At 34.3% G+C, this 12,627-nt stretch overlaps 1 protein-coding gene across 7 annotated transcripts in view; it reads left to right on the top strand.

The window, feature by feature from the left end:
• The first annotated feature begins 832 nt into the window (after positions 1-832).
• The window catches only part of LOC139487577 (scavenger receptor cysteine-rich type 1 protein M130-like), a 69,615-nt gene continuing 57,820 nt past the window's right edge, over positions 833-12,627 (top strand). For 3 of the 7 annotated variants that reach the window (XM_071272470.1, XM_071272468.1, XM_071272466.1), the window contains exons 1-2: positions 833-1,044; positions 1,834-1,889. In XM_071272470.1, coding sequence (XP_071128571.1) covers positions 952-1,044; positions 1,834-1,889 — 149 coding nt within the window. In that variant the 5' untranslated portion in view covers positions 833-951. Of the gene's footprint in view, positions 1,045-1,833; positions 1,890-12,057; positions 12,077-12,627 lie in introns of those variants that run through there. The other 4 variants (XM_071272469.1, XM_071272465.1, XM_071272467.1 and 1 more) reach the window with 4 other exon arrangements.

The following is a 12,627-nucleotide window of genomic DNA, read 5'->3' as shown; positions in this document are numbered from 1 at the left end:
TAGGAATAAGGGGCTAAAAAATAGCAAAAAAAGAAGCATTTTTCTAGTTTACAGACAAAGTGAAAAAAAAATGGGGGGGGGGGGGGTACAATTTTTCTCATTTCAGATTTCAGAAATTAAAAAGAAGTTTCTTCAAATATTTTGTTTTGGACGGGATTAATATTCAACAGCATAGTGAATTGCTCAAAAGCAACAACAAAAAATAAGTTCATTAGACCATATTCATTCTGTGTCAAAAACCTATGCTGTGTCAACTATTTAATCACAATCCAAATCCAGATCTGGATCAAGCTTGAACGTTGTGTCCATACTTGCCCCAACTGTTCAGGGTTCGACCTCTGCGGTCGTATAAAGCTGTGCGCTGCGGAACATCTGGTTGTCTTAGTTCCTGATACTTATTATTGCTGCTACTGTCTCTCTTACCCGACATGGAACGTTGAATGAGTTGCGGTCGGGTAGTCACAAGTGAAATTGTGGCAAAACAGACAGTTCATCCTTGTGTTTTATCTGTATAATCAGAACAAAAAATTATTTATTGTTTATTGAGTTAAAATGGGTTTGTGAAACACATTAAATCATGAATAGAGTAAACCAATTCAAGCCGATGTAATCGTCCTCATAATTCAGGAAATATTTGCCACGGGATGATAGAAAATACCAGTTAACAAATCTAATGATTGTTTGTCTAAGTCATAATATTGACCAATATTAAAGTATCATTAACTTTCGATTTTCCCTTGATCAAAAATTAAATTCCAATGGCCGTGGACTGACAAAGTGATAACAATAAGGTTGAGTGTTTTTGAATGGTCTCATCCTGTTTGCCACTTACCAAGAATGTAATTGAAGATTAATTCAAACTAGAACGTACTTATATATAACATTATATTAGTAGATTATTCACATCGGTACAAGTTCTCTGATGAAGTTATGTTTATATAAGAATCACAGATGGATGTTCAGGGTTATCTTTTGACATTGTTTGTTTTGACATTGATGGTCAGCTATGTACAATTAAAGGAAAAGAACAGGAACAAGAGAAAGGTATTCTTTAGATTTATTTTCTGTTTGTACTCTGATATATATAACTACTTGTTGAATGTGACTCTACTAGGTCTCACTTAGTGAGTGGATTGTCTCGCACGAAATATTAGTTTACTTTCAACAGTTGTAAGAATTGTTATTTTGAGTGTGTATTAAATGTGCTTGTTGAAACTTTCTCCGTTTGTTGTAAATTACTACATGTATAGGGTTTGTTTGACTATTAAACAATTGTTACACATTTCAATATGTAGTTACAATACTGAATAGGATTGATTGCATGGTCTTCATTATGAATAATATAATAAGAATAATTTCTTTGTCTCTGCCTCACATTCAAATAGATATGCTGTAAGGCAATACATAAAGTTCTTGTGATTAATAAGGCATTTGAATTTGACTGTCATATAGATATATTCGACTACTTCATATAATTACAAATTTGATTCATGATGAGGGGTGAGGTAGGATAATCATTCAAGACATTTTATATAGAGGGACGCATTAACAAAAATTTTCGAGTTCAAATTGAAGGAAAATAAGCGTTTCTCCTCATACGAATGAAGAAATTATATGTTTCTTAGAGTATTTCAAGTTAACATGTACAGATAATGTTTTGGGTTTTTAGAGTAAGACAAATTAAGTGTGTTTGTATCAGACACTGGACTTCTGGTCCGATCGAGTCGACTCATACTGAATTCGCAACTGTGAATTTATCATGATATGTTCTGATAAGCAAAAAACGACCATTAATCTATTCTACCGATGTTTTGCTTTGTTTTGTTCTTTCAGAAAGCGAAATCAAGCCACGAAGTACTGATAGAACCATTTAGTGGCCAACGAATAAGGTAATCTGCATGTGGTTTTTCTAATGTGTATCTGCATCAGTCCGAGTTGGACTTATTTGCCATTAAGTTTCAATTATCAAAATGAGTGACATATAAAACAAGTATATTCGGACAAAATGTCAAAATACTAAAGCTGAATGAATGTAGGCATGAGCAACCTTACCTTACCTCTGTATCTTTAACCTCCTATATAGGAGAACCACACCCGTGTCTTCATATGCATAAGTATGTCTAACAGTAATATCCTCCACCTGCGTGCTTTATATATATAGTGCAGTAAAAGTCCAATACCATTGAATTTTTGTTTTATATACAAGTTATTTACACATTGTTCATTTTCCACATCACAGTTGTTGGGTTATTACACCTTTATGTTTTTCTTGTCCTTTTTCCATCCTTTTGACAGGAAACTATATCTGGTGGTGTTTAACAAAAAGAGAAGTCGGCGGCTACAGTATTCGATTTTGGCCCTTAATTTTGTGTTTAGTTTAGATTTTCCCGCAGCATTGTAATGTCCAGAAGAATTTGCATCTTTACTTTTGATTTTTGCTCATGAAAGTCTACATTTATTGAACCCTTCAGAATGGCACTAACTTCATCCATAATTGAATTCCTGGTATCGGATAACCCTTCACATTCTAGGATGAAATGTTCCAGCGTTTCGTCCCCGTGGTGACATATACGACACATCGGGTCTGTTTCATTTTCATACATTTTGATTCTGTACAGAATGTATGTGCCGGTTACCATTTTTAGCTTTGGAGGAATTCTTCCTATGTCTCTAGCTGATTGACATTTGATTTTTAGTAGTGGATGTAGCTTCCCTTGGTGAAATTCCGTGTAATTTAAGTGTTGTAGGCCTTTGTAGTAAGGAACCATTCTTGTTATTGAGTCACTCCAGTGTTTTTGGATAATTCGGTTTATTAATGTAATATTTATTTCTTCATAGGTATATCAAGGTAGGTGTTGATTTTATCCATGTTATATTTTGTTAGAATCTTTTTGATTTGTATAAACCAGTTATTACTGTCCAGCGACTTAACACTGATTTGTCTCCGCGCCAGTTGTTTTTCCGTGCTGCTCTCATCTTGGTTACAGATGTTATTAAATAATCCAAGTGCTCTTTTGTCAATTTGCGCTTCGACGGGTAGTATTCCTGATAGTATGTACACCGCCGAGTCTGGTGTTGATGTAGGAAGTGAAAGCAGCTGTTCCAGGAACCTTTTCTGGATTTTTTCTAGTTGAAGTAACATGGCTGTTTTGGGTAGTAATAGTTCCATTCCGTAGAGTAGCACAGGGCTAATGTATGTTTTAAACAGGTGTACCAATGTTTCTGGATCTAGTCCATTATGTCCATGGAAACCACCACCAAATAGGCCGTATATGCTTCTTCTAGCTTTCTTGATATTTTCCTCCACATTCATAGCAACGTTTTCCTTCATTGATGTTGTTCGAATTTTTCCAAGATGTAGTGCCTGTTTGACATTTGGCATAACGTTATTTCCAATGTTGAATATGCACTCGTTGGTGTTGTTCTTTTTATGAGTTTTTGACAGCAGGTTTAAAGCCACACTTTTTTTTAGCTGTAGCTAATAGCCTTCATGCATGTACGCAAAATCGTGCGCAGAGGATTTACGTACAGTTTGTATAGGTCTGTGCTGAGTATTCCACCTTGACGGTCGAACACCCAATGAGACTGGGAAGCACTCAGAGATAATTCCTCCCCATTTGATGGTACTGGCAGCATTTTGGTTATCTTCGATACCTGCTTGGTACACTGTTCTCATCATATGGGTATTTATACTGCACTCGTTCTATTTGAGCAGTCAAAATGCGTTGACCGTATATTTCTATGTCATATACAGTCACTGACCTGATATCACTGACCTGATATCACTTTTCCTCATGAATATTTAAATAGAAATTGTCGAAATTATGTTATAGTTATTGACCAAGCAAGTCGGTATATTTATAATTTCATTCGTTTAAACGGGCAGTGCATTAGAGTGAAATTAATTTCTCCTGGGTGTTTCATCATATGTAGCATAGAGGGCGTAATGTTTTCCCGCTTCAAAATTATTTTCGCGGTATTTTATTGCCTATGTAATCATTCAGCACGACATCGTCAATCTGAGCAGTCGAATTTTCTTGGTACGCTGCCTATCTTGAATTTGACAATGGACCCAGATTCTCCATCATTACTCGAGGAATCGCCTGCATGGTGTTTCACAACAGGACATTTTCAGCACATGTAAACAACATTTTAAAATTTCAACAGCAGCCCTTTCGAGAACCTCATCCCGGTTGGTATGCCGTTTTCCCGTTAAATTGCAACATGTCCAGCACGAGCGGAAGTCAGTCTGAGTTTCAGGAGCCTGCTATGGTTGTGGATAACCAATATTGAGGAATAGATGCCTATTCAACCCGAAAGCAGTCGATAGGCAAAATACGGAATTATTTATATAAGATGAGTATTTAAATATTTCTATTGGTAGTCAATCGAGTGCACACTTACTCACACCCGACTAGTTTCATTTTGAATATGAACAAGGTCAGTCTAAAATTATCGCCAGAGATAGAGTATAGAGACATATTGATTTTTGGTATAACATTGGTTGTCATGATTTCATTACCGATACCATTTTACACGCTTATAAAAATACATTTTTATACTACACGGCTGTCCGTTTGTTTACAAAACAATTGTGCTGCCATTACATACAGTGATTTGGTTTTAGAAGCTATTGAAGATTTTTTGTTTAGAGGACTTATTATTGAATGTACTGATGCTAAACCATTGGTTTGCAAATTCACTTGCTACCTCTGTTCAAAACAATGGTAATGAAAGTTTAATTTTAGATATAGGTCAATAGGTCATAACAATTTACATCTATGGAAAACACCTTTGTGAAATTTGAAGATATCTTGGTAGCTATGCAATCTAATTAAACAGATTTGATATATATAGGCATATACGATCTGCATTCTGATGATCTTGGTTTTTACTGGACATATTACAAGGTATAATAGTTGAGACTACAAATCCTTGGATGAAAGTTCATATATATTTTTATTCTCGTTCCCCCTTTTTTGGATAAAGTTCTGCTTATTTTATATTTACTAAAGTTACTTGACCACTAATTAAATTGAGGTGGATGAAAAGAAATTTTCATGTATATAGATTATGGATTTGACACCGATTCTGATATTAGCGTGTGTACAGATATTGCCACCTGAGTTAAACAAGACCTTGTTGACCAAAGTGGTTGTGTCCATATGGTCTCCCAGTTATACATTAATATATTTGGCTATTTCATTGATACAGGCAAAGCTATCATAAGCATACCAGTTGAGACTGTCATAACTGTTTGATACCATAAAACAAGTAATACTATCTTCAGAATATTTAGGTTGATTTTATGGGAGAACTGTAGCTTCCGTTGGTCAGATTATATCCATGTCGTTTATACATGTATGTCATAGGAATGTGGCTTATATTATGATTGAATCATTAGTATTGATGTTAAGTCAGCATATTCTTCGAATGTAATATTGGACTTTCAGTTCAATGTAAAGAGCAGCTTATACTCTGCCTGGAAAATCTTAAATGTGTTAATCTTAACATTTTGTATCCAATTTTTCGTGTCACGACTATGTTTAAAGTGATACCAGTGGAACTGGATATGGTAGATGTTCAGTAGAAAATCCTAAGGATATTGCTCATGGCATGTGTCATGAATACGATGTACGCCATAGTTCTACTTGGAAAGAACTTACGGCTGTTAAATGTATATTGCTTCCTTGACAGATTTTATGAGAGATAAACGCATTAATGGTTTATGGATAAATAACCAAAACGTCGTTTACATTGTTCATATATATATATACATAAGGGCATTATGAAGCCTTATTTGCAAGATTTTGCATATATGCTATTTTTTTTGTGACTTGTTTGAAGCACACTTGTTCTAAGAGGTTGAATGGATACCTAGGGCAAAGAATGAAATTGCAGACTATACAAGTCGTATCATAAATACTGATGACTGCCGTTATGCAGTACATATTTTTGTATATTTGGATTCCCTGTTTGGGTCCTCATGAAATTAATTGGTTTGTTAGTGATTATAACCATCGTTTACCTGTATTTTACTCCAGGTATTGGAATGTACATTCAATGTGTATTGATGCGTTCACTGTCAATTGGCAAGGTTTAAATGGGTGGTATGTTCCCCCAGTTTGCCTATTATTGAAAGTCCTTATGTATACATGCAGCAATGTAAGGCATGTTTTTACTATTATTTTACATTTGTGGAGATCGGCGTATTACTAGCCGTTTTTATATATCAAAGGAGATAGATTAATTGATCAGAAGGTATAAATGGGTGGTATGTTCCCCCAGTTTGCCTATTATTGAAAGTCCTTATGTATACATGTACAAGGCATATGGTACTATTATTATAGTACCTTTTGTGGAGATCGGCGTTTTACTGGCCGTTTTATTTTATTGATCAGGTGTTGGGTTTACATTACCTACCTACTAACAAAGCTAACTTTTTACCTGGTAGAGGGAATAAATCGGCTTTTGGTATATTGATTTACTATTTAGGGTGTTGGCTATTAGAATGGAGTTTAGGGTGACATTAAATTAACTAATATTAACTTGGTGATCGTTTTCATGTATTGGGGACATTTTTATTGCATGTACTATATTGTATTTATTCATTTTATTGGTATATTATGTATTGAATTGATGAACTATGTCAAAACTTGGAAGGAACCACATATCAATTTAAAATAATGTTATTAAATATGTTTTTTCCAGATGTCCAATAACGATATTGCTTTGTCTAGTCCTGTGTGTGATGCATACTATAGTATAAAGGGGCGCACTCGATTATTGGTGAAGATTCTCCAACAGATTCCCAATTAGTGAAATATGTTTTAAGGATGTTAAAAAGAAATTAGGCTACCAAATCTGGAAGGAAGAGCCGATGAGTTATTACAGGATGCGTTTAATAAGTTATTTTGTGCATATAATCGTTTTACACAACGTACCATGTGTGCGTGTCCGGATATTTACCATGTTTACAGAGATGGAAACTGGTTTATTATAGTGAATTCGAAGAACGTCACAACTTTGCGTCTTGTCCTAATTTGGAATTATATATGCCTGGAGTGGCCTTTAATCTGATTATAATTTGTATTTATTCAGGAATTTGTCACAAGTGTAAGAAAATTTTGTTTTTCGTTCAACAAATAAGCCTTTAAGCTATACAAGCCTTTAAGCTATACAAGGATGAGGGAAATATCTTTGATGCAATTTCTCCATTTGTTCCCGATATAAAAGCATATATAGTTTACGAACTTGTGGTGCTATTACCGCTGCAAGGTTTGGTTTTTCAGATAGACTTTTTTAAACGTCATGGACGTTGGAAGTCGAACACTTAAAAGGATGGCTTTGTGAAAGACAATTTATCAGAACGTAGGATTGTTTCTCAGAATTTGGGAAATGAATATCTTTTTTGTTTTATTTACATTTTGAACTATATAATTTTCCATACATAGTAATTAATAGCTTCCCGTTCTTTGGGTTCAGCATCGGCGTTGTCGTGCGACTATCCACTTTACTAAGTCTTTGGTATTTATTATAGCCTTTTATGGGGTGCATATTCAGAGTATTTATGTATACTTGGATATTTGGAACAAGTATTGGTTATACTTGGATATTTGGTACAAGTATTGATTATACTTGGTTATTTGGTGCAAGTATTTGTTTTATGTCTACATTGATGGGTGGTTTATACCAGGAGAATTATAATTTCATTCGTTTAAACGGGCAGTGCATTAGAGTGAAATTAATTTCTCCTGGGTGTTTCATCATATGTAGCATAGAGGGCGTAATGTTTTCCCGCTTCAAAATTATTTTCGCGGTATTTTATTGCCTATGTAATCATTCAGCACGACATCGTCAATCTGAGCAGTCGAATTTTCTTGGTAAATTTTATTCTGGTTAAAGTTTATTAAGCTTTTTATTTGGAGAGTTTTTTGTTTGATACTGATGTTTGAATTATATATGATATGTGTAGATATATATGTATGAATTGTGCTTATTTCTTATTAAATATAGAGCATCGGCGTTGTCGTGCGACTATCCACTTTACTAAGTCTTTGGTATTTATTATAGCCTTTTATGGGGTGCATATTCAGAGTATTTATGTATACTTGGATATTTGGAACAAGTATTGGTTATACTTGGATATTTGGTACAAGTATTGATTATACTTGGTTATTTGGTGCAAGTATTTGTTTTATGTCTACATTGATGGGTGGTTTATACCAGGAGAAAGAATTTAATCTGCACAGCTCAGGTGACCCTTATTAACCCGAACGACGTAGGAGTTCGGGTTAAAGGGTCATCCTGAGCGCGTGCAGATTAAATTCTATATACCGATTTGATTGGCCAATAGCTGTTTTAACACATGACGTAATTAATTTACGTGAACGTTTTATATGTGGACGATATTCCGCAATCCACGGATCCTAGGAAAGTTTATTGTAGGGTAAAGAAAGGGGAAAATACGACTTTCATTGGTAAGTTTTAAATTGATAACTTTTTTTTTAGGTTTAGACTTATTGTAAAATTGCAATTTAATGGTAGATTTTTTGTTTAATGTTTCTATTAAATCTATTCCCATTTTTTTTAATAGAGAAAGATAAACAGAGGAAGAATTAGATGTTATATTTTAAATTTTAAATGTTTAATAAACAGAAAATACTTTTCTCTTTCCAATCTTTTACTCCCCCTCAGAAAATACTTTTCTCTTTCCAATCTTTTACTCCCCCTCCCCCAAATTCTTTGTATCTACTGACAAGTCCATCTAAATGAAGTCTGATTGATCTCTAGCTAATCTCCCTGTTTTAAAACAATTTTAAATATGACCCCCTTCAAATTCGATCCAAAAATATGGGGAATAGATATTCAAGAATCGTTATAAATTCCATTGAATCTAAAACTAGTCCAAATCAGATTTCTTTTATTCGGATATTCTTGGATACATTTCTTTTTTGGCGGAAGTTACCAAAAATTGTTTTAACTTTCTTTCTGACTTTAAAACACTGATTTAAGTTTTATGTTGTACGCAAAATATAATACTGAAACATTTTATGTTCAAGCTAGTAAGATGAAAAAAAGGAATGAGAAACCTTTCTTTTTTCCTATTCTGAAACTACGATGTTTGTACAAAGTTCAGTTTTGTCGTAATTTCAAGGCAGATGGTGGATTCGGGGGTGGGGACGAACATGTCGTTCACCCAAGGATTGGACAAATTATCGTGTAATGCCTTAAAATCGTCAATATTGTTTTTAGTCTCGCTACGCTCGGTGATATATATTTTTTAATTTGATAGAATAACGCCCCTTTTAAAATCTAGGAACCGCCCCTAAAGGTAAAAATCCAGATTATAGCACAGTAAGAACAAAGAAATTTTACCCATACCATGTGTTAAGTTTAATTATTCAGACGACCTCTTCAACCTGTTCTTGTTTTCAATGTTAACAACGATGCGTTTAACGACTCAAACTTGTTTCTTTTGCAATTTTCGGGAAAACATATTTCACTTTTTAATATTTTTTTGTTTGCAACCTATAAATCATTTTATCCTGCAATTGGGTGTTCTACTATACAGATACAGCCCTACAGATATCGCTATGCTGTATCTGTATACTATACAGATATCGCTTTAAAGCTCCGCCCACTGCCGGACTGAGTATTGTTTGAACCTGTGTGACCTCAGAATGTGTATTCCAGTTGCATTCCTATGACGATGACAATTGTCGATTTCAAAACTTGAATGTGTATGATTGTGTTACAAAATCAACCATGTCAATTTCAGCATGCATGTTTAGTGACTTTAGTGAATGTCAAGTCTGAAGCGTAGGACAACTCGTGCACTTCTGTTTCAAATTTGACAATGTTCTGTTATTTGTTTTTACTGTTGAAATTAGTTGTTATGTTAAAAAAGATAATTATTCACCTTGAGCGATGTATTATTGTTGACCATTCGAGATTCTTTTTTGCGAACCCGTCTTCAGCGTAATGTGTGATTTTGATATTACTACGCGGGCCTCAAGGGATTACAAATCGAAAATAAATGCTAAATATGTTAGTTTTTGTGTCTTTCAAAACACAAACAATGTACAGAATTAATTGCAGGATAAAGACAATAACTGTTTAGTGTCTTTAAATATCAGCTGTATTTGTACTCGGCTCGAAACAGGTGTAGTAGCTCGCTAAAAGCTCGCATACTACCTTGTTTCCTAGCCTCGTACAAATACAGCTGATATTTAAAGACACTAAACAGTTATTGTCTATATGTTTTATGTTTTATGTTTATTGTTGATATTTTAGTCTGCAACGAATTCGTTCACCATTGATTGCGGTAATGATGTACATTTCATCGTGTTTTATATTTCTCCCGGTCTATGTAATATGAGGCCTTTTTAAAGGGGAATTTTCCCAATATTTAAAAAAAAAATTACATTAACACAATAAACAACAATTGAAAATGTTTTTTTTAGATTGCAGTATAAAGACAATAATAGTGCGCTGATTTGGCATCTAGCAGTATTATTTGTGCTTCTGTTTCACCGTCATGAACTTCACGGTACACTTCTCCAACTGGTAGTGGCAGTGCTGAGTTCATTGGTCCTGAACCACTTGTGAATCCACGTTGATATTTATGTTGCACGGATTTTACTGATAGTTGTGTTCTATTTTTCAGCACTGTGTCTATTATTTTGCTCACTACTGGCAGCACTGTTATTCCTCTGTAATTTCCTGCATCATTCTTACTTCCTTTGTTTTTGAAAATTGGTGTGAGAAGTCCGATTTTTAGGAGATCGGGCACATATCCTTGTTGGAATATTTCATGTATGATGCTTTGGAGAAGGATGATCATGATTTCTCCCGCATTAACGATATATGTTCAATTGTGATGCCATAGTAGTCAGCAGATTTACCTTTGTTGATATTTTTGATTGCGTTTGAAATTTATTCACTTGATGCATCAGGAATGTTCTTGCCTTTGACCAATTGATTTATTAAATGAATTTCATGTTCCACATTTTGATGATAGTCGTTGTCAATGTTAATGTTTTCATCGTATGTTGCTAGTGTGCGGAAATATTGAAATATTGAAACCAGCTAGTATGTTTTCATCTCCAGTATAGCAGTGTCCATTCACATTCAAGTCCATTATACTTTCTCCGCCTTTTTTACGTGTATTTCTGACTAGCTATGGAATAGTTTCATACTATTTCTGGTACCAGAGACATATAATATATTATATGTCTCTGCTGGTACTAGTTTCCATGATCAGCTCTTTTTCGTCCTCTCTTCTTTTTGAAATTTCTACACGGACTGTTTTTCGTAATTGTTGTTTTGTACGTCGTTTCTCCAGGAAAAGGACATTATCTAGATCTTCATGTTTTCCAGAATAAACCCACGCATTGTAGCTATTTCGCATCTCATTAAGAGCGACCTGTATTGCAGGTGTTCATACTTTGTTTCGGTTTTGCATTGATTATACGAGGGTTTGATGTTAGAAGATTTAATGGCTGAGTTGGCCATTACCTCACATGTCGTCTGAACCTTTTTCAACTGATTCAAGTTTTATAGTTCTTTCTTATGTTGTACTGTTACACCACTGTCTTGCTTTGAAAGGCTTCGACATTTCGACATGACAAATGTGTAACAATTGAACTTGAAAAAAAACCGGCTAACAGGGTCTGATTAATGACAAACCAATAAACGTAAAACAAAAATTGACAGGCACGGCAACCATTAATCAGTCACCAAATGACTGCTAAATATATATAAAAAAAAATACAGGGGAAATGCATAGAAAACATTAAATCCATTTCGTGATATGCGGAAATGTTTGGTTTTAACCGTAGTTGTTCTGTAGATTAGTTTAAAGGTTTCCGGTATTCCTAAGCTGGTTCTCTACTAGTCTGTTTCCCGGCCGTTATTGAAATTCTTGTATAATATTTGTATATTCCGAAGGCATACTGAATGTTTTACGGAGGGGACCAACCTAGTTCTCTACTGACTACTACACTTTGTTTAAGTGAAGCGTAATACAAGCGGATTCCAGTTTACGGTATTCCCTAATTTCGTCTCCACTATAGTAAGTTTTGAGGTTTAATACTGTTGAGTTTGATAATTAAATATGACAAATATAGAAGAAACTTAGAGTTTTATATCACTAAACTTCACACAGAGCTGGATTCCAAAGAACTAACCAACTGTCATATATAGATATAGGAAGATGTGGTATGAGTGCCTATGAGACAACTCTCCATCAAAGTAACAATTTATAAAAGTAAACCGTTATAGGTCATTCAACACGGAGCCTATGCTCACACCGAACAGCAAGCTATAAAGAACCCCAAAAATTATTAGTGTAAAACCATTCAAACGGGAAAACCAACAGTCTAATCTACATATAAAAACGAGAAACATGTATGAACTACATAAACAGAAGACAACCACTGTACATAATTTCACATTTATATGAAATATTGCAAGGGCTGCACCAAAACCTGTTCAGACATCCTAGTCCATAAACCAATATTCAGACATTTTTCTTATGTGTCTTAACAAAGTTTTTCAAAAACTTACTAGTCTTGGGAATCAAATTAGAAGCTAACATTGCAGATTGAGGCTATTTTTTATTTT

This window comes from Mytilus edulis, chromosome 9, assembly GCF_963676685.1.
Source record: "Mytilus edulis chromosome 9, xbMytEdul2.2, whole genome shotgun sequence".
Taxonomy (NCBI): Eukaryota; Metazoa; Mollusca; class Bivalvia; order Mytilida; family Mytilidae; genus Mytilus; species Mytilus edulis.
Note: the sequence above shows the minus strand (reverse complement) of the source record. Positions and strands in the feature narration are given on the sequence as shown.